The sequence below is a fragment of the Colius striatus genome, chromosome 6 (assembly GCF_028858725.1).
Source record: "Colius striatus isolate bColStr4 chromosome 6, bColStr4.1.hap1, whole genome shotgun sequence".
In the NCBI taxonomy this organism is placed as follows: Eukaryota; Metazoa; Chordata; class Aves; order Coliiformes; family Coliidae; genus Colius; species Colius striatus.
Genome location: NC_084764.1, coordinates 25,995,079 through 26,022,395, shown reverse-complemented (window position 1 = coordinate 26,022,395; position 27,317 = coordinate 25,995,079). Strand labels below are relative to the sequence as shown.

The 27,317-nt window shown below is 42.7% G+C and overlaps 1 protein-coding gene across 12 annotated transcripts in view; it reads right to left on the bottom strand.

The window, feature by feature from the left end:
- The window catches only part of NRXN3 (neurexin 3), a 1,013,224-nt gene that overhangs the window by 920,384 nt on the left and 65,523 nt on the right, over positions 1-27,317 (bottom strand). For 9 of the 12 annotated variants that reach the window (XM_061997781.1, XM_061997782.1, XM_061997788.1 and 6 more), the window contains exon 3: positions 5,109-5,126. The exons of the other annotated variants lie outside the window; for them this stretch is intronic. In XM_061997781.1, the coding sequence (XP_061853765.1) occupies positions 5,109-5,126 (18 nt within the window). The remainder of the gene's footprint in view (positions 1-5,108; positions 5,127-27,317) is intronic. 12 annotated transcript variants of the gene reach the window in all.

The window sequence follows — 27,317 nt, the reverse complement described above, 5'->3', positions numbered from 1 at the left end:
TGTATAAGCCACAATGGCCAGGGGTTGTGTGCTTTTTCTGAGCCAATCTAGTCATTCTTATATAGTCTACTGGCCAGGTACAACTACTGCCCCACAAAAATTGTGGGTAGCAAGTTATTTGGAAAAGGTTTAACACCTCAGAATAAATAACTTATCTACCTGAAAAGAAATTTTATGTCAAAGTCAGGAATCTGGTGATTTGCAAATCCTGAACTTCAAATGAGTGACAGATAGGACAAGCACATGGCTTCACAAGAAGGCTCTCAACAGATTTCTTAGCTAGCATCTGCTTGTGCTCAGCCTCTACAGCCCCAGCTTCTTCAGACTTTCAGCAGTAATGTGAAGAGAAAGTGGCCTGCTTCTTCAGAGCACTCGTTTGTTATTAAAATAATATGCCTATTGCTGAAGGGAGACAGATGTAAAAATTCTGTTCTCTGGACATGATTTATGCCTGCCACAACTGACTCTTCCAATTTAGGTCTGGGAAGTTTTTTGGTATTTCTTTAGTCTGCTACCAAATCAGTATTATTTTCTCAAAGTTTAATATTAATTTCCCTTGATCTCAAAGTAACATTTCAAAGAACTGTTTTTTTCTTGTTTAAATTGTGAACCATCTGCTTTCTGTATCAAAATAGTAAAAACAAGTGGCTCTAATCGTGCAAAATATAAAGAGCCTCAGTGGATTCTTAGGAAGCCAGAAAGACACTTTTAAAAGTAGCTTCAGAGTACAACATCAAAGGGCAATGTAGCTTAACAGCAGTCCTCATCTCTAAAGACTTAATAGGGACAATTTTCAGAGTAGAGGAGAAAACGAAGGAAACCTTGAAGGCGGTTTGAACCTCACCCTCACTGCCCCAGTGCAGCACCACACTTGGGTACTTAGCACTTAAAATGGAAACATAAAACCACAAAACATAAGGAGGTGGGAAGAGTGCAAAACACAGCTGAGTGACAAATAATTGCAGCAACAAATGAAGATGGACTCCATCTAGTTAATTACAGCTTGTCCCATGTTACTGGGCCCATGATCTCAGGGTGTGCACGTGTGCGTGGGTGTGTATGCACTGCTGAATTGCTCTCTTAAGGCAAACAGCCTCAGTATCTCCCTTTTAATGATGCTACCAGATGATTAGCCCAAAAGCTCTTAATGAATGGGAAGAGACAGGCAGGCAGCAGGCAGCAGCATGGCTCTCCCCAGGGGCAGGCTTGCCCACAGAGGATCCTTTCCTGGGTATCAGGCTCCATAACACACTCAGACAACAGCAGGGCCAGCTGCAATGTATGTCTGAGGCTGGGCATCATGCCCTCTGTTCCAGGATATACATGCAAATCCTTTACAGCACAGCTGAAGGAAGAGATCGTGCAAACCAGGGATTCTTCTGAAAGTAAAATTACATCTATTATAGGGAAGAGCACTCTGATGAGTGACAGAGCCTGTTATTAACACCTCTGTCCTGGTTTCAGCTGGGACAGTTAATTTTCTTCATAGTAGCTGGTGCAATGCCATTTTCTGGATTTAATGTGAGAACAGTGTTAATGGGCACACTAATGTTTTGGTTATTGCTGGGTAGTGCTTATCCTGGGTGAAGGACTTTTCAGTTTCCCATGTTCTGCTGACAAGAGGGTGTGCAGAAGGCTGGGAAAGAGAATAACCAGGACAGCTGAGCCGAGCAGAGCAGGGGGATATTCCATACCATGGAACATCATGCTCAGGATGTAAAGTGGGGGAGACTTGGCGCAGCAAGCAGATCGCTGCTCAGGCATCAGTCAGCAGGTGAGCAATTGCATTGTACATCACTTGGTTGGCTGGTTTCTTTTTTCCATTGGGTTTTATTTCCACTATCTTTTTGTTATATTCCTTTTCATTACTATTATTATTTTTGTTGTTATTATAATATTTTATTTTAGTTATTAAACTATCCTTATCTCAACTCATGAGTTTTACTTTTTTTTCCAGTTCTCCTCCCATCCCACCAGTGGTGGGGAGGAATGAACAACCAGGTCCATGGTGCTTAGTTGCTGGCTGGGGTTAAACCACTACAACCTCCTTTCCTAATTTCCTAAAACTAGTAATTTCTTAAGAAATAGCCTTTTTTTTTCTCCTCTGAGTCTCCTACCCCAGCTCCATCAGCAGTTCCCTTCTAGTTAGGGATGAGAACTCAGAAATCCCTCATCTCCCACGTGGCACTTAAAAATCAGCATCTTCAGGTTTTCTAAAACCCAAAGACCAAGAAAGACTCCCCAAGATTCCCTAGGTACCAAAAAGAGGGCATTCCAGCAAGTCCAAAGGATGGGACTTTGAGGAAGAACCACAACCCTTGTTTTGAGAGATGTGAAGAATGGATGAATATCAAAAATCATTCTGAGGCCTAGTTCAGACTTTTTACCTGCTAGACAAATCAGCTTTGCCAAGAGGATGACTTGATTCCTTGGCTGCTGACACACATGGTGCCTGGTTTGGTTTTTTTCCTAGCTGGCCAAAGCAGTAGCACAGACTGGGGAGCAATCATTTTTGTTTGATTCAACCACAACATACACAATGGCCAAGGGGCTCCTCACAGGCCTCAACAGCGAGGCCAGCCGGGAGTGCAGTTTTGTTATTGTTGCCGGAGGCCCACTTCCAATCCAATTACAGAAAACAGCTGTGCTAGCTCCTCTTTCCCATCCCCTTTGCTTCCTCTGCTATGTAATTCCAGGATAGATTTTATCATTATCAGCAGCAGTGAAACAGGGTGAGTGGCACCTCCTCTGTGTGATCAAGGAAATAAGAGCATTAGGTAGAAACCAGAGAGAAAGTCATTTACCCCAAGATCTATGGACAGAAAGAGTGATCAAATCATACTATCACCTTTCCTCCAATGGCAGGAACAGTATTCTGACATTGCATGTGGCATATTCCTAGTATTCACACAGGGAGGGCTACAAACATGTTTGAAAGCATCAAAATAAATTGCAAGTGTTCATAAAGGTGGTCACATGCACAGGAACGTGTGCAGATAGCAAGACCTGAGGCCAAATGCATTTTATAGATGACTCATACGAAAACATGTATCATTGCAAATCAGAGTACCTAAATAAGTAAGTGCACAAGTTGGGAAAAGAACTGTTAGGCATGGAATAGAATTCCTCAGCTTGGAAAACACATCTCTGACAATGCAAACAACAGAGGCAAAACCCCAAATCATCTCAGGTACATTTTTAGCCCTGTGGGTCACTGAAAAGATTCAATGTTACAACTGACACAGCCCTTCTTTCCAAGGCATGCCAGGCAACATTTGCCATTTGGCCACTTCCATCCCCACTGTCGCCAGCTGAGATGCACACAGAATGCAAAGGACCTCAGCAGAACAAAAAGGGGGCTGACTATAGAAGATAAAAGGCTAAATATGCAGGGAAATTACCCAAGCAACTGGCCCTTACTGCAGTTCTCTGAAGGGTTTCACAAAATTTGATTATCCAAGCATAGAAAAGAAGAAAATTGAAAGGAGAACTCACTCCAGGTCTAGGTTGGGTTTAGCAAAAGTTATGCAAAAAGCTAAGAGAAAAAGAGCCTTAACTCTACCATTGTCCCACTCCAGCCAGGGCAATGGAAGATGCTTCTGTGGGCTCTCATTTCCATTTCACATAAACCAGGTGGAGCTGCCTGAGCGTGAGGTAAAAATTAGTTTTTTAAGCTTCAGTGGCAACAGGATGGAGACTACAGCATAAGGTGCTCTAGTTCAATTAACCCTTCTACCTGAAGTTGGCAGACTCAGATTCTTTTGGCGATGAGGGAGCTATCTAAGCAGTGAGGTTTGGAGTTCTCTGTGGTAAAATACTTCCTTGTGGAAGAGCTCCCCAAATAAGCAAGCAAATAAAACACACATTCTTTTTGCTTTTAAACAAACCATTTATGCTCTGTCGGGAATTAAAGTTTTGATATCTAAATAAGATCACACATTCACATTCATCCAGAGATAAACTGGTTTTTAAAACCTAAAAAATTTCCCTTCCTTCATAGAATAGAATAGAATCATTACTGTTGGAAAAGATCTTTAAGATCATCAAATCCAACCACTAACCTCACACTGCCAAGCCCACCACTAAACTAAATCATGTCCCTCAGTCATCTCATGTCCATCACTTCATCTATGTGTCTTTTGAATATCTCCAGGGATGGTGACTCCACCAACTCCCTGGGCAGCCTGTTCCAGTCCTTAACAACCCTCTCAGTGAAAATGTTCTTCTTAATGTCCAATCTAAACTTTCCTTGGCTCAACTTGAACCCATTTCCTCATGTTCTACCATTCATTACTTGAGAGAAATGAACCTTCATCTCACTACAAGTCCCCTTCAGGTAGTTGTAGAGAGTGATCAAATCTCCTCTCAGCCTCCTCTTTTCTAAGCCAAACATCCCCAGCTCCCTCAGACACTCCCCATAAGACTTGTGCTCCAGACCCTTCACCAGCTTCGTTGCCCTTCTCTGGATACGCTCCAGCACCACAGTGTCCTTTTAGTGAGGGGCCCAGACCTGGACACATTATTGTGGTCTCATCAGCGACAAATATAAGGGGACAATCACTTCCTTGGTCCTGCTGGTCACACTGTTTTTGAGACAGGCCAGGATGCCATTGGGCCTCCTTGGCCACCTGGACACACTGCTGGCACATGTTCAGCCAGCTGTCGATTAACACCATGATTTTAGTGGAAATGAAATTCAATAGGTTATCAGTGGGACTAGAAAATGGAGTAGATTACAGTAGGAAAATGAAAATGACTGAACTGGATTTGTATGCCAGACTACACACAGACGTATTGGAAACAAACTGTATATAATGCAATGTTCAGTGTCAGGTAATTACCAAAACAAGCAACCATTTTAATGCAATTTTCATTCAGAAAACATCCCTCTAACTGACCAACACAATGGAACCTTTAAGAAGTTTGTGACCTCTGCTACTTGAAGCCTCACATTTTAGCAAAGACTTTGTAACCCAGACCTTGTGATGTTCAGTAAAAAGGTTTGTTCTGTACACTCTCAGAAAGCAGGATAAGATTTCTGCCCTTGGTAACTGCCCACCATCACTCCTCAAAGAGCAGCCTTTCAGCTCAGCAAAAGCAACACTTACCTGGAACATGATTGACATCTGTTGAGGTGTTTTCATGGCAAGCAGAAGGGAGAAAAGGAAAAGAGAGAGAGAGAAGAGAAAAGAGCCATTAGAGATGCACACAGCAACTCAGCATCGTTGCATGGAAATCAATTTCATGCAAAACCAGAAGTAATTAGGCTTGTTTGAATGCCACCCATTTGCAGTCAAGCACCCAGCCATGCAAGGGAGGAGGCACTGGCTCCCTCTCCGCTGTGCATGTAAAAGGAATCCACCATCATATCTGTTCAGAGAGAGAGTTCCTGGAAACAGATAGAACAAAGTCACATCAGTTCCTGTAAGAATATTGGTTAAAATATTCTGCTGTTTTTCACACACAAATGCAAAAGAAAGAAACAAAAAACAACCTGCCTGCAGTAGGTTTCTGTTGCACATAAATTCAAGCAAGTTTTCAGAAACAAAGAAAAGAACCTGCTCCCCTTTTCCAAGGGGCCATGTGAATTTATGACCAGGTGCAAGACACTCAATATAGTCCCAAACTCTAGAAGAGAGCTCATTCCTTTTCATTCCTCCTGCTCATCATTCTTAAAACAACATCCTTCATTGCAGACAGCAGCAGGGGTGGGGGAGGAGTGCCAGAGGCTTGCACATCCCACATGGTCTTCTCATAAGACACTGAATTCAGACCAAATGTCATTCAGTATTTTTTCTCTTTGTGACACAAGACTGCTTTTCAGAATTGATCACATAAATCCCAGAATAAAATAGTCCTTTAAAAAAGAGAGAACCAAGACTATGTAAGTGGTAGTACTGATCAGTGAAAAGGCATTTCTTTGAACGTAGTGTCTGCTTTGTGCTGAGCCCATCAATTCCAGAGAACATACTTAAAAAAAATGCCTCTCATAACTGTTTTAGCATCCCAAGTTTAACCTTGCTCTGAATAGCTAACACTTACAATGCAGGAGAAACCCTTGAAATCTAACAGGATTAGACTACATCAATAGTTTCCTTCCAAGGCAGCCCTCCAAAGCAAAAAATGAACTTGCTTGAGGGAACAGTTGGGCCAGGTCCATAGGTAGCGTTCTTCCCTAGAGGCTTGTGCCTTGCTCAGGAGTTGTGCTGCTGAAGGAATTATCTTTCCAGTAAGACTTCAAGGCACTGCATTAATGATTTGGACTAGTACAGACCACTTCTACAACAAGTCTAGGAGCATGACATGCTGGGTGCTTTTGCTACACACTGAAGAATGTGTTGTCCTTTCCTGAGTACGTCAGTATTCCCACTTCCTGTCCAAACCAGCAGTCTTGCTGCAAAACTGGTGCCTCTTCTCTTCCTGACCCATTCACTTTTCTGTCACAGGTGATCCCTGTTCATGTTGCTTTTTATTTTTCACTATGTAATGGCTCCAGAAGCATTTGAAGAAAAGTCCCTGTGGTACATCACACATATATCAAGTCATCTTTTCCTAAGGAGATAATAACCCAAATAAAACTGAAGAAAGAGGGAAGGGACTGTTGCGCCATCTCATTTAATTTGCATACCTTCTATTAAACATATATGAATGATGTTGCCTTTACTCTTTTAGCACATAATTGTATCTAAGAACTGGTGTCTTGGCACGTGAGCCTGGAAGGACACTTGGCACTGAAAGTTTGCCTGAAAGTAATTATTTTAGGCAGGAATAGAAAACAAGTTTCATGCAGTAATGTACGCACTGAGGATGGAAGGCAAAAGGAGATGAGAGCAGGGACAGAAGAAAAAAACAGACCTTTAAGCACCACTTCACAATGTGAGCATGATATCAAAGAATTTGTAAGTCCAAAGCTACGTCCTGACTTGAGGTGTTCTTTGGGAAATCAGTGGCAGTCAGAGAAAACAATCACACATTTCAGAAGAGGAAAAAGTGAGCACCACAGTGTCCTACAAACATTTCCAATAACCCAAGAGCTTCCCAAAGCCTATACTGGGCAGGTACAAAGTTCTACACCCATGTTATCCTCTTAGCCTCTCTGTATGCCTGACAAACGAGAGGACATAGTTGCAGCCTGGGCTACCTCAGGGATCCTAATAATGAAGGGGGAAGGGGATAAAACCAGGCACACTAGAATTGTGCCTAAGGCTCGCAAGCCAGTGTCAGGGGAAAATCCTACACAATCGGCTTCCTTCTTGAGATGGCTGTACACCAATGCACACAGCATGGGGAATAAACAGGAAGAGCTAGAACTCTGTGTACAGGCAAGGGGCTATGATCTGGTGGCAACTGCAGAGATACAGCTCACATGACTGGAATGTGGTCATGGGTGGTTACGTCTTTTTTAGGAAAGACAGACCAGCAAGGTGAGGTGGTGGAGTTGCTCTTTATGTGAAAGAGCAGCTGGAATGTTCTGAATTCTGTCCAGGTGAGAAGGAGGGGCAGGTTGGGAGTTTCTGGGTTAGAATTAAGGTGCAGGCTAGCATGTGTGACACTGTAGTGGGTGTCTATTATAGGCCACCAGGACGTGGAAGTTGATGAGGCCTTCTACAAGCAGCTGGTAGCAGCTTCAAAATCACAGGCTCTGGTTCTCATGGGGTATTTCAACTACCCAGAAGGTTCCACTGCTAGTCACTTACAATCCAGGAGGTTCCTTCAGTGCCTCGATGATAAATCCTTGATGCAAATGGTGGATGTGCCAACTAGGACAGGAGCACTACTGGATCTTATAAATAAGCAGAGTCTGATTGAAGCAGTAAAGGTGAAGGGCAGCCTTGGCTGCAGCTATCACGAGATGATGGAGTTCAGGATCTTGTGTGGTAGGAACAGAATACCAAGCAGGATCACAACCCTGGCCTTTAGCAGGGTCAACTTTGGCCTTTTCAAGCAATTGCTAGGGGACATCCCATGGGACAGGGTACTAGAAGGTAAAGGTGCCAAAGATAGTTGGTCTCTGTTCAAAGACCACTTTTTCCAGGCTCAGGATCAGAGCATCCCAGAGGGTAGGAAATCAAGAAAGGGAGCCAGGAGACCTGCATGGTTAAACAGGGAACCATTGGACAAACTCAAGTGGAAGAACAGAGTCTATAGATGGTGGAAGGAAGGGACGGCCACTTGGTATGAATAGAAGGCTGTCATCAGAGGATGTAGGGAGGCAACTAGGAAAGCTAAAGCCTAGTTGGAGTTGGGCCTTGCAAGGGAGGTCAAGGACGGCAAGAAGGGCTTCTTCAAATACACTGCAGATAGAACAGGTGCTGAGGGAGCTGGCAGAAGTCATTGCTAAACCACTCTCCATCATCTTCAGTAAGTCATGGAGAAAAGGAGAGGTGCCTGAGGACTGGAGGAGAGCAAATGTCACTCTAGTGTTCAAAAAGGGCAAGAAGGAGGAGCTGGGGAACTACAGACCGGTCAGCCTCACCTCCATCCCTGGAAAGGTGATGAACGACTTATCCTGGGTGCTGTCTCCAGCCATTTAAAGGACAAGAGGATCATTAGGAGCAGTCAACATGGCTCTACCAAGGGGAAGTCATATTTGACCAACCTGACAGTCTTTTATAAAGACGTAACCAGGTGGATAGATGGTGGTAGTGCAGTGGATGTGGTTTATCTGGATTTCAGTAAAGCATTTGACAGCATTTGACAGCATCCTCACAGCTAAACTGAGGTGTGGGCTGGATAATCAGGTAGCGAGGTGGATTGTGAACTGGTTGAACGGAAGAAGGCAGAGAGTGGTGATCAATGGGGCAGGGTCTGGTTGGAGGCCTGTATCTAGTGGAGTCCATCAGGGGTCGGTGCTGGGACCAGTACTGTTCAATATATTCATGAATGACCTTGATGAGGGAACAGAGGCACTGTCAGCAAGTTTGCTGATGATACTAAACTTGGGGGAGTGGCTGACACACCAGAAGGCTGTGCTGCCATTCAATGAGACCTGGAAAGGCTGGAGAGTTGGGTGGGGAGAAATGCAATGAAATTCAACAAGGGCAAGTGTAGAGCGTTGCATCTGGGAAAGAAGAACCCCATGTACCAGTACAGGTTGGGGAATGAACTCTTAGAGAATAGTGTAGGGAAAAGGGACCTGGGGGTCCTGACAGGCAGCAGGATGAGCATGAGCCTGCAATGTGCCCTCATGGCCAAGAAGGCCAATGGCATCCTGGGGTGTATTAGAAGGGATGTGGGCAGTAGGTCAAGAGAGATTCTCCTCCCCCTCTACTCTGCCCTTGTGAGACCACATCTGGAATATTGTGTCCAGTTCTGGGCCCCTCAGTTCAAGAAGGACAGGGAGCTGCTGGAGAGAGTTCAGCACAGTGCCACAAAGATGATGAAGGGAGTGGAGCATCTCCATTATGATGAAAGGCTGAGGGAGCTGGGGCTCTTTAGCTTGGCGAAGAGGAAACTGAAGGGTAACCTCATTAAGTTTACAAATGTAAAGGGTGAGTGTCAGGAGGATGGAGCCAGACTCTTTTCAGTGATGTCCAACGATAGGACAAGGGGCAATGGGTATAAGCTGGAACATAAGAGGTTCCAAATAAACATAAGGAAGAATTTCTTCATTGTGAGGGTAAGGGAGCACTGGCACAGGCTGCCCAGATGGGTTCTAGAGGCTCCTTCTCTGTAGACATTCAAAACTCACCTGGATGAGTTCCTGTGTGACCTACTCTAGGTGGTCCTACTCTGGTAGGGGGGTTGGACTAGATGATATTTTAAGGTCCCTTCCAACCCTTGAGATTCTGTGGTTCTGTGATCTGGGAACAGCAGGCAGCTTCACCAGAATGTCTGTGCTTCAGAAGAAAATCTGTGAGATATTTAGGGAATAAAAAGGATTGGCAGACACGAAGGGCAATGGAAAGAGCTAACCAAGGATGAAGAGGGGCTAAACACATTAAGTGAATAAGAGAAGAAGTAGCAGCCTTTGACTGATACACTACCTGAAATAATGCTTATTTAACTGTGCATTAATTTAACAGGTCGTGAAGCTGTTAATAAGGAGAACAATGAAGTGCTAAGAGCTACACAGCATCTCTGAAATGTAGTTTCTCAATGGCCAGTAACAAGGAGCAGACAACAAGATTTATCCATATTTTTGTTCTAATGTCCCTAAGACCAGACATCCTTGATCCTGACCAGGTTCACTTTTAGCTTTCTTTTTGCTGTACCATTTTTGGAAAGTCTCCTACCAGCCCTGTTTCTGTATATATTAGTTGCATGAGAAAAGTCACTGTTAACATTACTGTGATACATTTGTAGTATCAGCCTATGTGGCAGTCCAAGTCATTAATGTTACTTCCTGTATAAAAAACAAAGAGAAATTCTTGTATTGTGGATACCCCCCCATGTGGTATCTGCTGGCAAATGCTGATTTTCAAATGGTGAAAGTACTTGGGTTTTTTTATTTTAAAACACACATAAGAAAGCAATGACTTCTTTGTGAGTACAACGACATCTAGTCAGTCGGTTTTTACAAAACACCCTACAATAAATATCACTGTAGCATAAACTGAAATTGCTATGCAAGTCCTCGTGGGACACCCCGTAACATCTGTGCAGTGTGGTGTGCCACTCCACTGTGGTGCACAACTAAAACTGTGGCTCCATATAGTGACAAAAGAGACCTTTAATAAGAAACTTCAGATGCTGTACTTTATGACTAGTGGGTCTACAATTAGAAGAAATCTAATGTTTCAAGAATGGTATAAGGTAGAGATGGCAAACAGGCAGAGTGACCAGATTTGGGGAGCTGAGTTGACTCTCCTTCAGACCTTGTCATCTGAGATGTTCTCTCAAATTCTCTTCATGCCTTTCTGGTTTGTTTTCAAAAGGACTGTTCAAAACATGTCATCATTCTCTTCCTCTTCTGTCAGCACTTGCTTCCTCCTTATATAAGGACCTCCTCCCTGCCACAGGGACTGAGGAGGTATGGTGTTCCCCCTATTAAACAGGGAGCATACAGAACCTGTAGCTAACAAAAAAGCTCAGTGACCATGGGACTTGGTGCTGTGCAGGTGGAGATTTCTCCACTTTCGTCATCTTAGAGCACTTCAAACACAGAAAGGCCTGTCTCTTAACAAAACACAAGGCAGAGTTTGCTTTATCCTATACATTTATTGCTCCTTTGTAAAGGGCTGAGCTGCAAGCCTGTGCTGTTTGCTTTTGTTCTTTGATGCTAATAGCTAGATTGAAAGAGGGATCAGCAGGGCTGCTGCCTTTATCTGGAACAGCCCCAGCCATCTGGGCGGGGTTGGAAGGGGAAGGAGGAGGGTGAAGGGGAGCAGAAGGAACAAAGTAAACATTATTATAGCTCAGATCATTCCCCGTGCCTGTAAAGGAAACATCTGAAGTATTTTTAACACTAACATTTTTAACAAGATGTTTAGCGATAATGAAAGGTGTCAGCAAGAGCACTTCTCTCTCCATCTTGAAGACAAAGACAACACAGACTTTCTGTGCACACCTGCCCTATCAAGGCACATCACCTTGAACTGAAGAGATTTGCTTTAATTTCCATCTCCATGCTTGTCCCCTGCTTTAATGAGCTGTGGTTATCTGTCTTCTGCCAGATAAACTGAGAGGCACTGACTGAATTCACATACCCCAAACCAGCTTTTGGGTGGGAGAAGCTTAGGCTAAGTGGAAATAGGCACTGTTTTGTACTACAAGTCTCTCAAGCTCTCCAGTATCCCCCTTCAGGGCTCACTGGTTACCCTCTCTCTGAACACAAGCATGTAGAGGGGACTGGAGAGCAGGCAGAAACTGGGGAGAGGAGGACAAAAGTTACTACATTTAGAAGCATCTCTTTGTTATAGAAGACCCACCTACAGATAAGAGGAGATCCTGACTTTAGACAGAAAAATCACCTTGTTCTCAAGATCATTCAGTTATCAACACCTAAAAAAGCTTTTCTAAAGCAGATTTGGCTCTCATCATGCTACAAGTACAGAAAATGGGTACAGGTGCAATTTCAAGGGCAGAAACGTGACCAACTGGGAACTCTCAGTCAATTGCTTTGACTTACTGATATACGTGAAAACAGTTCAGAGATCATAGATTGATGCACTTATGGCAGTGAAATGATTCAAAAGATACGTGATGAGCCAACCTGGACTCCTATGGTGTGGTAGTAAGAGGTGCTGGTGACCCAGAACCAGATCTTAACTGAGCTCTGATGCAACATTTTAACAATACCATGAAGACCTGCATTTTGTCTGACTTGGAAACTCCTCAAATCACAATGAGCAAAGTCTTCACTAATTTGATACTTCATCAAAAAAAGCTTTAGTTCCAGAAGCTGATTTGGAAAGTGGTCTCTTTCTATCCTAACTGGGTCTCTTAAGGTAAACATCTGTCCTACTTCACCTCCTATGCTGAGCTGCTGTGAACCAGCGTTGTTGGTGCAAAACTCTACAACTCCTTGTATTTTTCTTCAGGACACAGTGCTTCAAAGCCACTTGGGAGGGTTACAGTGATGGAAAAAGAAATAGCATTTACATAATATAAACAGCTTCTAGCAACAATTTGCTTGGATGAAGAGGGCCTCTGTAGTGAGATGCATTCGGAGCACTAGCACAACATCCCTGCAGTGTCCACACTCACACAGGGGATAGGCACCTTGAAGATTGTTGTATTTATGGTTAATTGTATTAAATTCTGGGCTATACTAAATTCACAAAAGCCTTGACAGTTACTTTGATAATATCATTATTTCATCCCTCATATTTACTTAACATCTTTTGTCTTACTCTGGTAGTAGGCTATCCTTCACTGATTCCAATGGAACTGCTACAAAAATTAATTTGACCAGTTATATTTAATTTGCTAAATGTTTAGATAACTGAAACAAATCTAAGACCACTGGAGACTATGATGTCTGCCACTGAACTGCATGCTGGGATCATGAAAAACTTCACAGTACTAGCAGGTGTAGGCCTTATTGTGTCGCTCTGAAAGAAGAGATCCTATAATTTGTGTTAATGGAGTGTTGAACACTTCTGATTTTATTCAGTAGAGACAAGTGGTGACACATAGACAAACAAGTTCATTACAATCAATTACATTTCTCTATGTCCTTTGTCCTATAGGATCTCTTAGGCTTCAGTCTCTCGAGAATAGCACTCACTTGATATGTTGCACAGAATTGCAGACATTTGTGATGCTGTGCCTTTGCACAGCTAATACTAGGGATCCTAAAGCACTTATTAGCTGTGAATATAGGAATCATTCATCCAGTACTGAAATGCAGCCAATTCTGAAGTGAAAGAGACAGATGTTAAACAGCTTATAGGAACACTATACAGCAGTTTTGCATGTCAGAGTTAGAACAACAAGAACTACTTAAAGAAGCAGAATGAAACTTGAGTGATTCTACTAAAAACACCATGTGATTTTAAAGCATTTCTGATTTAAATGAGGTGAAAGGATCTGTTTTCACATCTTAAATGAATGATGAACAGCGATTTGATGCCTCCAATGCTCTTTGCCATACTGTGTGTATTAATGTTGTGGGCAGTTTGTCCTCTCCACAGTATCAAATGTGAGATTGACAGACATGTGGCCAAGTACGTCATTCTCTAAGGCATATGAAGTTTGAGTGGATCCTGTATCTGCTAAAGAAAACAGACTCTTTACTTCAAGAGGCAAAGTTTCCTCCTCTCAGGGATCCAAGATATTCAGGCAGAATGTGCACTATAGCTAGCTGAGGAGATATTTGCAAGTCACTATGGTTTTGCTACAAATGTCTGGCCACTTAGAAAAGTGCTTTCAAAGCAGCATGGTACAGATGGATTAAGTATGTCTGCTGCTTTCAGAAACCAAAGCACTGAGTTATTTAGCTCCAGCAAGAGTAAAAAACCAAAAATCTTAAGAGAAATTAATTCATAATAATCCTTCTAATTAACTCTGTATCATTACTATTCCTAGATAAAGCTGCTTGCTGATTTCATGGCTTTCAGTGAAAGTACCATCCTCTCCCACATATCCCAACAAAATGCTCGCGTACGTTCCTCAGAGCCCAAACTACATTGCTGGGGAAAAAAGTCAACAGTTCTACAGCACACTACTAGCAAAACTCCAACCAGAATTTAATTACTCAGAGTCCTCCTAAAAATCTTGTTGACCTTCACTTTAACTGTCTAGATACATTGCCTGAGCACTCCAGGATGAAGCTTCTTTCTGCTTCATACTAGCTACCCTGGGCCATGGAGGAAATAGGATTTGCTCCCTGCTATTTTGAACAGCACCCCTGTACATCTCCATTCAGCCAGCTGTGTTCACAGTCTTATGGAGCCCACAAAGATACTCAACAGTATAGCTTCTCAAGGACAAGTGTAAGCAGTAAAAAAGCGTCCTCCATATTCACCATAGATAGAATGAGAAGAATCTTATAATGCAGAAAGGGAAGTTTTGGTTTAATATTAGAAGAATTTGGTAGTAACAGGGTAGTGAGGCTCTGGAATGACTTGGCTACTGGGAGTTAGCCACTAGCATTTGAGACAACTAAGAAATGGCTTAGACAAGTATTTCTCATTAATTTTTCAGATACACCTGATCTTGTCTTGGAAAGACTAGTTGGCCCTTGAGACTTTTCCAGTCCCATTTTCTACGATTTTATTCTAATTCAAAACACACTCTCCCCAGACAATCTGTCAATTACACAAGCTCAGAGCTTTGGTAATGGAGCAGGGCAGACACCAAGGCCGAGCATCTGACAGCAGCCAAGCACAAGTACTCAAGGAAAAGTCAAAGGAACTGAGAAAATTCACAGACTAGTGGAGGCTGCATCATGATGAAAATGTTTAACAATCCTTGATGGACTCTTCTCTCCTTGAACTTGACTGTTTTTTTCTGGAACTAAAATTGATGGAGTGTGAAGCAGTATTATTTTTGTTCATTTAAAACCAGCAGCTGAGTACATTGCATTAAGCATCCCCTACCTGCTACAAACAAACATTCTCTATTCAGCATCACCATAGCACTCTTGATTATAACTATCTACCTCACCTCCTGCTTTAGCCACTTCTTTTCTAAATAGAAGGGTGCTGGGCCATGAAGTCCCTCTGCATATGACAGCTATTCCATGCCTACAGTGAAAAGACAGTGCCTGACCACAGTAGGATCAGGTTTGAATTTTATCATTGGGTTAGTTGTACCAGGACATCTGTGTAACTAGTATATTTTAGCAGAAGTCTAGACCCACTGGAAACACATCCCTAGCCTAGGGGCCTACAGTACAATCTGGCTAAAAATATAATGAGCACAAAACTGTCATTCTTGTAAAAAACGCAGGCTGACAATTTTATGAATAAGCAATACAGATTGTGTTTGAAGAAATCAGCCTAAGAGCACTCTACCTCTCTGGAGAGCCCTGTTCCTCATGAGGGCCTGGTGCTGCTCCAGATACCCTCTTCTCTTTCTGTTTAGTGGTATCACGTACATAACCCTATAAAGAGCACTCATCTTCCCTAGAATTCATTTGTGACACTTGGGCCAAGAACAAGCTATAGGAGGAATAGTTACCAGAGGACAAACAAGGCATGTCATAGAAAAACGTGGACCCTCTGATAGCATGTGTCCAAGCTACACATGTACAGTACACAACCAAGCCAAAGCTTTTTCCACCTAAGTAGCCACTCATAGGAAAAAAAAAGGAATCAAACTACCTTCCTGCCTTTAGATACAATATTTGTGACCATTATTTATAAGCCATTCATATATCAACAGAAGTAGCAGGGTTACACAGAAAGTTGGGTTTGCATTTCATTTTGCATTGTGATCTTCAGTGATAAAACAAGGAAGATGTTTTCTCTTTCCCTCACAGCTTGGATGAAACAAGAACCTACAACCTTCTAAAACACATATTCCTTATACTTGATTCTATGATCCTAGGATTCTGCTTGTTTCTTCCCACTTCTATAACATTACATAGACAACTCTGTACTGTCTTCCATGCAGCTGGAAATTCCTATCCTCATTCAGGTTTCCCTTCAAGGTGAGAGAGCCTCACATTTTGCAGTCTTTCAAAAACTACTTGCAAGAGAGTTACATTCCCACGGACAGCTGCTTCTTCATGTTCTAATTATAGTTGAAACTAGCTTCCCATTGCAAGCCAAATTTTCTCTTGACTTTAACAGGGACTAAATAAACCAATGTGACACTTCAGTGGCTGCATCATATCATAGCAAGAGATATTCTTGTAAGCTGGAGGTGACTCACACACAGATCTTAGAGATACGGAAGCCAGATTCTCTTCAACAGCCTTCCCATTTTAACTGATTTAGGCATCAGGAAGAGGTGACAAATGGATGGATTTTCCTAAATGAAATAGGCTCCCCTCCAGGAATACCTTCCATGGATTTACCAACATAGCTACTTCCCAGATCTCTCAGATACAGCAAAGGCATTAGTGCTACAAAGGTATCAGGACATAAAAAACAGAGAGCTTGATGATGCACAACAGTGGACTTTCCCATGCTGATCACCACAAAAATTAACATAGTTTTCAGCAGTCTTGTGGCTTACACTAAAGCAAACCAGCCAAGTGATCCAAGAAGCTAAAATTAGTTTCATTGCAGGCACTCTGCTATCTGCTCAAAGTACTGAAATCACATCCATGGTGTTCCACCTCTGCATTACCTGCCATACTGACAACCAGGGCATTACTCACGATATGCCACAGAAAGGGGGGTAACTCTTCATCTGCTGAGCAAGAACCTGCACACATGTTGAGTATTTTCAGCTCTGTAATGCTCTCAGAACATCACCATGACAGCTACCAAAGGCATTTACTATCCCCTAACCTATTGCAAATTGTGCTGCCTCCATTCCTCTCTTATTATCCAAAAAATGATGGACAGGAGGAATGAACTTTGGGCATATTCCCTGTGACATGTACAGCACTGAGAATATTGAATAAATAGTAACACAAAGAACAGAGAAATGAGTTAACACGAGGAGATTTGGAGAAAAAAGTAATAAGTAAGGAGAGAAAGGGCTTGCTAAGTCTATGAAGTGGCCCAAGCTATAATCTATTTGCTGTACCCAATCTTGGAATTAATAAAACAAATCCCTTGATAAGTCTGACAGAGCTATTAGAGGATGTTAATATTCCCCTCAAAGGAATCTGAAAAAGCAAAGCTGGAGTCACAGAAGGCTGTGACTAGACTAGTCAGGAAAGAGTGGAGGGAGAGGAAGGGGTAGCCTTCTCCAAATCCACCTGACTCTCACGGCCAGCATTGCTTACTCCTACCCAGCCTGCTCCGGAAAGGGTCAGAGGCTGCAGAAAAGGGAGAATCCTGCAAAGAGGAAAACTCCCCATCTCCCCTTCTGCTACTAACCTAATCTTACATGAGATAGGAAAAGAGATGTTGCTTCATTGGTTGAGCTCTGTGCTATCTGAGCCCTTTCCTGCTCACAGCAGGCATGGGTGCCAGGCCACAGCAAGGGGGACATGCCATACCACTGGCCTCGGAAGCCATCAGCTGAGATCTGAAGAGGTAGCAGTTGATACACCCTTGGAGGGCAAGGTACCATCCTTTTCCCAGTTACATCTGGTACTTACTAGTGCCAAATGCCAGCACTCCTTGTGCTGCATCACAGCATCCCAAGGCAGAAATAGCATAGTATATCCATCCATAAGTGGCATAGTATTTGCATCTGCAAGGCACACAGACATCCCACAGAAGTTGAGAGCTGGCATTTTCCACATTAAAAGGGACCTCTAGCAGGCTGCAACCTGTACCCCAAATACTATATCTTCAATATGGTGGTAACTCTTTGTTGGAAAACCTAAGTAGAATTACCAGCGTTTCATCACTGAATACAACTCACAGTACACACCTCCCTAAGGTTCCTGAGAGTAAACATCTCTTCTTAAAAAAGGGAAAGAGGAGAAGGGAAATAAAACTTCCACTTTCTTTCTCAATATTGATTATAGCTAGTACAGAATCAAATCTAGGTTTATTACATGATTCAGATTGGATTTAAAAAGACGGGGTGCTTGAAGAGTTTGTGATCTTGACCAGGCCATGTCCACCCTATTGGGCCTTGTACGAAGGGCTGGAGAAGCCCGTATGTCAGTAGAACCTGCTGGAGCATCCTGTGTCAACCTGTGCTGTGTGCTGGTGAGTGTTATGACAGAAATAACATCCCAACCCACCAGGAGAAGACACACATTTCTGTTTGCTATACAAAAGGCACTACAGCCTGGGAAGAAAGAGAAGGTCCATCTGGTGCTACATGAAAGCAGGGTTCCCAGCCTCTAAAGTGGCACAAGATTGTCTTGCTATCTATCATAGAATCATTTTGGCTGAAAAAGACCTTTAAGATCATCAAGTCCAACCACTAACCTCACACTGCTAAGCCCATCACTAAACCATGTCCCTCAGCACTTCATCTAAATATCTTTTAAGTATCTCCAGGGATGGTGACTCCATCACCTCCCTGGGCAGCCTGGTCCAGTGCTTAATAACGCTCTTGGTGATAAAGTTCTTCCTAATGTCCAATCTGAACTTTCCTTGGCTCATCTTGTGGCTATATTGTCCTATCATTCATTACTGGAGAGAAGATATCAACTTCCACTTCACTGCAACCTCTGTCCAGGTAGCTGTGGAGGCTAAACACCCCCAGTGCCCTCAGTTGCTTCTCATCAGAATTGTTCTCCAGACTGTTCACCAGCTTCATTGCCCATCTCTGGACATGCACCAGCACCTCATTTTTTTTCTTGTATTTTTCTTGTATTTTCTTGTATTTGAGGTGCAGCCTCACCAGTGCCAAGTACAGGGGGACAATCACCTCCTTGGTCCTGCTGGTCACACTATGTCTGATACAAGCCAGGACGCCATTGGCTTTCTTGGCTACCAGGAGATACTGCTGACTCATGTTCAGCTACTGTCAATTGACACCCCCAGGTCCTTTCCTGCCAAACAGCTCTCCAGCCACCCTGTCTCAAGTCTATAGCATTGCCTGTGGTTGTTGTGACCCAAGTGCAGGATCTGGCCCTTGGCCTTGTTGAACCTCATGAAACTGGGCTCGGCCCATCGCTCCAGCCTGTCCAGGTCCCTCTGAAGAGCCTTCCAGTCCTCAAGCAGATCTACACACCCACCCAAACTGGTGTCAGCTGCAAGCTTACCGAGGGTGCACTCAATTCTCTCATCCAGATCATTGATAAATATGTTAAACAGAATAGGCCCCAACACTGAGCCCTGGGGAACAGTATATTCCTCTTTCTATTATATCTTACTAAAATGTACAGTGTATTAAGCCATTTGTTGTTGAGCCTTCTCATTTAGGCCCAGAAAAACCCTGTACACTATCTTTCTCTCACCCACCTGCTGCCCAGTGCAGAAAAGCTCTGAGGGAAAGACTCCTCTGAAAAAGCTGCCCCAGTGCTAGTAAGACACCAAGTGCCATCAGGTGCTAAGATTTGTGTTTCAGTAGGTCTCTCCGGCCAAGGAAGCACTCACAGTTTCCCATTCTAAACACTCATCTCCCTGAACTGCCTACTGATTTGAAAACAAAGACCATCATCTTGAAATTTACTTGGCACCTATAATGTGCCTAGCATGCCTCTGGGTTTAGTGTAAGTAAGTATCAACTAATTATTGATTCACTCACTCCAATTCCAATTAGGATGGAGTTCCAGTGTGCCTGTAAAGAAAGAACTCTATTTATTACACATAAAAATATATAGTGCGTGCTCTTCCAACTTACAGTAATCACCCTAAATACAGCATGAGTAATCAGAAGAAATGCATCTTATTTTGCTTGCCCTCCTACACTTACATATCATTTTTAGAGTATGTGTTAGTAGTTTTATATTCCATGTTATTGCTGTATTTGCTACTGCAGTATATATATTTAAATTAAATAGAAGTCATCAAGAGGTTCTATTGGAAGCATTTGCCTTGTTTATTGTGGAAAGGCGCTGCTTGGAAAAGAGTAACTGCTGACTTAAGTAAATGAGAAACATAATGATGGGAAACAGCTGCATTCTGTGTCTTTCAAAATGCTGAATTTTCTTGTGTGAATGTCTAAATTCACAGCCTGCAGACCTCCAGCAGGATCCATGCAGATGCAGATCCAAGTACATAATCACAGGATAGGGCAGGACCTCGCACCCACTGAATTCAGCAGAAGTCTCTCTTCATTGAATGGACTCAGATCAGGACCTTCAAATTACCAGCACTTACATACAGAAGACTTTTGGGTTTGTTTTTTCTATACATAGTCCAAAACACTTCTGATTAATGTGTTAACATAATACATAGAAGCTCACATTCAGGAAACTGACAGAGAAGGCACAGGAAAAAGAGCTATACGTGTTTTTGTTATTGAAAAAATGTTTTTAAAATTCTACCCTTTCTTAAATCTGGGTAAAGGAGCGTGTGCAATAAATAGCTTACATGCTCATTTCCTCATATGTTATGCAAAAGGCACTGCTGAGTGGTATGAAGCTTTTCACCTCCAAGCCACCAGTTCAAATTCACTATATGTCAATAAAGATTTAAAGTTATTCCCAGATAGCAGTCTTTCCATAACCTAACAGAAAGCAAGTGAATGGAGCCCTCAATTCATATCCTGATTGACTTCTGAATCCAGAAAAGACACCGTCATAATAATTGACTTCCAACAGTTCACAAACGTATTAAGCACTAAATAAACGGAGAAAGCACACACCTCTCATATCAAGATGACTGTCAAATACACTAACAAACAGTAGCACTCATTGATACCTAACTGGGTCTTAAGCACAGAAAGAAAAAAAGCCAGTTTCTTATTTCTAAATGAGATCTTTTTTCAGATTTCCAGCAGATGCTTGTTGCATGAGTAAAAGCTGGTACTCTCCTCCCTGAACTGTTCTCTCACACCAACCAGGATCCATCTCTAAGTGTTCATGCACTAAAAGCACAGAAAAATGAAGGTTTTAGGACATCAGGCTGTCCCAGGGTGTTTGCACCTCCATGCTGATACTAGAACTCAGAGATTTCTCACTCTTTTCTTTCCCTAAATGCCTACTCTCACTTGCTACTTTATATATAAAGTATGATTTGAGCTGAGATTTTCTTGTGGTTTTGCCCAGCCAGCAATGAAGCACCACAACAGTCTCTTGCTCACTGCCCCCCATTCATCCCCACCCTCCTTCGGATGGTGGAAGCCCCAGCAAGATGGGAGGAAAGAAGATAACCACGGATGTTGTGTATTAAGACAAGGGCAGGGAGGGCTCGCTGTCAATTACAGTTCTGGGCAAAACAGACTCCAGTACTCGACTTAGAGAGGAAAGTAGGAAAGTTTATTCTACTGCCTACAAAAACAGAACAGAACAAAAAGCAAAAAGAGATCAGGATGATGAGAAAAATACAACCAGCACTTTCAGATCTCCCTCCCCACTCTTCCCTTTCTTCCCCGGCCCAGCTCACTGCTCCCGATATCTCTACCTCCTCCCTCCTCAGAGGATCAGGGGGGTAGGGAAGGGGAGATGCGGTCAGTCTCTCACAGATGAGCTCTGCCGCTTCTCTCTTCCCAGATGAGGACGACTCCTGGCATTCTTCCCCTGCTCTGATATGGGGTCCCTCCACGAGACACAGTCCTTAATGAATGTCTCTGGTGTGGGTTCTTCCCAACAGCTGTGGCTTCTGCAAACACGATCCCTCATACGGGACACAGCCTCCTCTAGGCATAGTCACTGCCCCTAGCACAGGGTCTTTTACAAAGTGCATACAAATCTCTGCTTCAGTAGTCGTCTCCACAGGATGCAGGGGAGTCTCTGCTCCTGGACACCTCCTCCTCTCTTCCCTCACTGACCTTGGGGTCTGCATGGTTGCTTCTCTCTCTCTCCAAACTCCTTGCACCACCACCATCCAGAAAAGAAGGAAGAACAGAACAAGAAGGAAAAGGAAGATCCCTCCTCTTCCAGCTTCTTCTTAATTAAGAAGCTTCTCCTTAAAAATTGATTGTGGAGGTGCTTAATTGGCTCAGCCCAGAAGCGAGTCTGACTCAGAGCTGGGGAGAGTTTTGAGCAAATTCCTACAGGAGCCATCTTTACAGCCCCGTCTCCAATACCAGAAACAGCTCCACACAAAACCATGACAAATTGCAAGCAAAGAGTTAAAAATGTTTAAAAGTGCAAGTACTCGCTTATCTATTGTGCAGATACATGGAGCTAGAGGCCTTAGGAATCATCCTGAGAAGAGATCAAGGGAGTGAATCTATCAGCTCGAGAAGAGGCCAAAGGAGACTGACAGCAGCAGTTAACTGTGTTTTGGCCATAGATTGTGGGATTGAGGAAAAAAAACAACTTCGATACCATTTCAGCAAGGTGTTATTCAAAAATACGATAATTCCTTCTCTGTAATGTATATAAGGAGCGTCATTTCACTTCATGGTGTGCATGTTAGGTGGAGCAATCCCCTGTGCATCCAGCACTCTGATAAAGCAATGCCTGCTGCTCAACGCTACAGTGGTGTTAAGGAGTTCATTTCCTGATTTTGGTGACAATGACTGTGATGAGCTCATGGAGAGGCACAGCCCTCTCTTATTCCCCGAACAATTCAAGGTACGTAACTGCAGCATTAACCAAGGAAAGCTGTTTGGTTTATTCTGATTGCATCTTACAGAGCCTCACTCACTGCCTGGTGACTAATCAGTCCCACACTTAGAGAGCTAATAAATACTTCCTTCACTAGGGAGACACAGCTCTGAAAAAAAAAACAATAGCCACTGGAGAGCAAGAAACACAATTCATATTTGGATTTCAGTGATGCTCATAAGGACTAATGCTGAGGGATTTGGAAGAGAGATTGTAGTTTCTTTTCTGTGCCCTCTAATTACTAAAAAGGCTAATATCTGTTCTCTCTTCTTCAAGAATATATCAGTGTGGGTTCCACTAGAAATAACTGGAAAGCAGGAGCCTTTCAGGGCTGTAGGAGAACAGTATTTCAGGTATATCAAGGAGTGACTGAAGCACAGCATTCCCAAACTGTTGGCATCTGACCTAGTTGCTTTTTCAAAGACATAATGTTTAACAAGATAGAAAATTGATTATTCTGTATTGTCATTTCACAACATGTTGCAGAAACAGGCACTAACATCTGCTTCTGAGTTCACAGAACCACAGAATCCCAGAGCAGTTGAAGTTTAAAGGGATCTCTTGAGATATCTATTCTGAGCCTCTGACTGGCTCCAGAGTCAAACTAGAGCAGGTTGCTCAGGACTTTCACTAGCCAGGTTTTTACTGTCTTCAAGGACAGAAAACTATGCAACAGTTGGTAAAGCCTGCCTGGATATGCAAAACAGCCCACTGATTTAAAGACAGATGGATATAATCTCTAAGTGGTTCAGAAAAGTGTAACTTTGATGGGCTAGTTATAGCAATAAATATACAGGGAGGTGGTCACGACATGGCAGGAATAAAGTCGGAGTTTCAGTACCCTTTTTTTTCTGCGACTGAATGCTGCATGATACAGCTGAAGATGAGTTTTTGTATTAGGGGACATTCACAAGAAGAAACAGTCAGATATAGTACAGTCTAATGCTGCTTCAAAGCAATCTTTAGAAAGTAGATATTGAGGCTTCAGGTAGAAGTCTCTAATGTAAAAAAAGACGTTATCATGTACATCCTGAAGGATTATTAATACTGGCAACAATTTAAAACAGAATACATGTTTGGATGTAACTACCTAAGTATATGAAATGGTGGTATTGCTGCAAAGTGAACCCCAATAAATCAATATTAAGCCAGCATGTTGAAAGAACAGGAGGTAGGAGCCATCTTTTTACCAGGGGCTTGCACAGGTTGATAACTTTAAGAAGTTCCTATTTAAAACTCATACTGTGAGAAGTAACGCCTCCTGGATGAGAGATCGTTGACTTATACGAAAACCTCCTAAATCTGATAGAAGTAAACTGCTAGTCATGTTCAGCTGTTCAACTCCTGTATGTCATGCACAGCAGCCACTCAACTAGGAACGTTATCTGCAGGTCATTTTCATATACATCCATCTAAGATGGAAGAAGGGTGGAAGGCCAGCTGGACATCTAGATAGGTGTGACAACACAAACACTGTCACTTGGTTAAAAGTGACCAAGAAAATCATAGCTTTGTACCACCTAACCCTGGATATCAGGCAGCATACGTGGGGAAATAATAGAAAATGACACAATTGCAAAATTAAGCCTACAGAAATATAGCACAGGCACTATATGGGGCAGCAGATGGAGCACATGATATCTTCCCTTGTAAACAAGTCTGGCATGAAATACCTGTATTAGTAGAATGTACAGAAGAATATTTTTAAGGACTTTTTCTGCAGCTACCAGTTGCTAGATACCAAGTAAGAGTCTGGTAAGGAAGCTTGCCAGACTGGAAGCATAGGGCAACAGGGTTAACACCATATCTAGTTGCTGGTGATTTCCCAGTGACAGAACAATTGAGTACATCTCCTTGGTTGTTTATATAATGTAACCTGATACGGACATATTGCTCATCACCCATGCCACAACAGAACTCTGTAAAACAAGTAAAAACCCTATGCAGACCAGTCTGACAACTTTCTATTTCAGGACATTACTGTAGCTTCATCTCCCTCTGAGAGCATATCATTCACCACTGCAGATAGCTCAAGTGGATGTCTGTGTCTTATGGTGATACCTGAATGGCCATGACCATTGTCACTGTAGGAATGACAATAAGGAACATTCTTTTTCTCCAGCACTAGCCACAAAAAGTTGAAGTGGAAATATGTGATCCCCTTGCTTTTATAGTGTCTAGAGAGAATGTACTGACCTCAGCCATGCTCTGGAAAGACAATGGTAACGTCTAACAAATAGCATCAGTTCTACACACCACCATTTGAGAGGCATGGTTCCTCCTTACCAGTAAACTATACTTGATATCTAAGTCTCCAGAGACCCTGAAACTCTTAAGAACTTCTGAGCTCTTAACTGTATCTTAATAGGTCCTGGTTTGCATGACACTACCTCACCAGATGACAAGGATATAACATATTCTCTAGTAGTGGCTATTAATACTGCTTTGTCGCTAGATCTTACTCGGCAGTGTCTCTCACCATACCAATAGGGAAAGACATTTTCTATTTCTCAAATGCATTGCAGACCACCTTCTTACCAACTCCAGGTCATTCAGCAGCATGCAATCTCATGACTTACAGATGGTTTGCATGACTTACATTGGTTTGCTGGACGCTGGCCAACTTTGGGCTATTATTGACAAGGTTTGACGTAAGACCTGAGAAATCACCTTAGAAAATACAGGCTGGTTCCAGTAACAAAGATGATCAAGGCCACTTTAGTACTGTCTCAGCACGTGAGTAACATCAGCTCTGGCTGTTTTCTTTCTACTATCATTTCACACTAATCTTTGATTTTCTGTCTGCTATAGGAGATGATGAAGCCACCTCAGAGCAGAAGGCTGGATCTTGTCTCCAACAAGGTCTTCAAAGACTGTTCCAGCAGATGGAGCTTTTACCTCATGTCTTGCAATTTACACATTCTTATGGAGAATAACTGGGCATCTGCTCCTTTCTGGGATTTACACACACAGAAGAGATGCCTGTTGTGTCCATCCCACATAAGGATTAACCCTGGAGAATACAGAGCACTTATAGCTGGCAGGGTTTTGAATCCTAGAGGGGTCAGGAGTCATCAGTTCAGACAGGAGCAATTCATAGCAAATGGTCTAGGGAGATTAACACAGATGAGTATTTTCTCAGAAATGAGTTTAGCTTGAGTGTGTTAGCTATGTTCCACTACCTAGTCCTCTGTCATAAGACCTGGAGGGAAATGAAAGAAGGTCACAGCACGTTTATGTCACATTATTAAAGGGAGAAGCAAAGTTCCTACAACTTCTCTACTTTCATATATGTGGAATGCATTTGCTCAATAGGATCCATAGTGAAGGACTAGAAGGACTGAAGGACTAGAAGATTCCAGTCCCCAAAGCGAAGAATGAGGAAGGAGAAAAAAAGATGATTGTTGTAGGAAAAAAGATGCAGACATCACTATATTGTTCTCGTACCTGGTAAGGGTCTTGGGACACATTTAATGAGAGCTAGCCAAGGTGTGAGGAGTGTATCTCTACTATAAGATGGCCAATTCTAGTAAGGCAATCAAATAGCAAAAGGAGGAAGATATAGAGCCTTCCCAGCAGACATTCATGGAACAGATCCTCAAAAGATGTTGATGCTTCACTTAGCTGAAGACAAATATGGATGAAAATGTGAAAGTACAGCTTTTCCTACCAACTGGGTGCCTTGAAGGCTGATCAGTTTTCCATACTTGTGCAGCCTTCCCCCCTCAAACACACAGTATGACTTGGTTCTCCCTTGCTGACTCACTTGCTTTCTCTCCAGTTGCAGAGTCCAACCCCCAGCCTCCTGTAGCTTTGCCTCCCAGTGTCTGCATGCAAAAGCTGGCTTGGCTAATCACAACCAGGAAGCTCTTCCCCTACCAGCCATGATCATCTTGACAGTTCTGCTTTCTCTTCACATCATCTGTCACCTCTCTCACTCTACCTCCCCTTCCTGAAATCAGTCTCCTCCATCTACAACATTAGGGTTGGAGGCAATAGGAATGAGGATCAGAGAAAAAGTCAGAGTGCTACCTGTTTCCTTTCTGCTTCTAACAGTTATGAACCCAAGAGAGTCAGGGTCAAGCCTGGATGGGACAATTATGTTGGAGGAAAAGCAGTGAGAAGCATCAGACCTATAAGTAGCTACAAAAATCAACTCATCACACTTGTACTCAGATAAAGGAACAGTTGGAGTCTTGATGTTTAGCTGTGGTTTCGCTTATGAAAATCTTCCAGAAAGATTTAAGGGAAAGATCCACATAGTGACAGGTCTGGGCACCACTCTCCAATAATCTACCATGGAGCTAATAGCTCTAGCAATACATCTCAGTCTGGACTGGCCACTTTCTCTTCTGTGAATAACTTGGGATCCACTTTGACAGCACAACCAACAAATGTCACTCCTGATCTTGGCATTGCCTGTTAGTTTAGATGTTTCCTTCTGGCCTAGTTCTGCTGATAAGTTTTATTACAGATGTGGATAAATTCCAGTGACGTACTTCTTCACAACACAAACAATTAAGTTCTGTTGTGCACTGCAGTAAAATAATCCATAAGTATTTCTAACAGCTTCTAATAATTTAAACAGCTTCTGTATTAAATGACAGGTCAGAACTGAGCAGACCCCTAAACAGGGAGTGTCCTACTCACACTCTTGTATGCTGTTCATTAATCATTGACTATC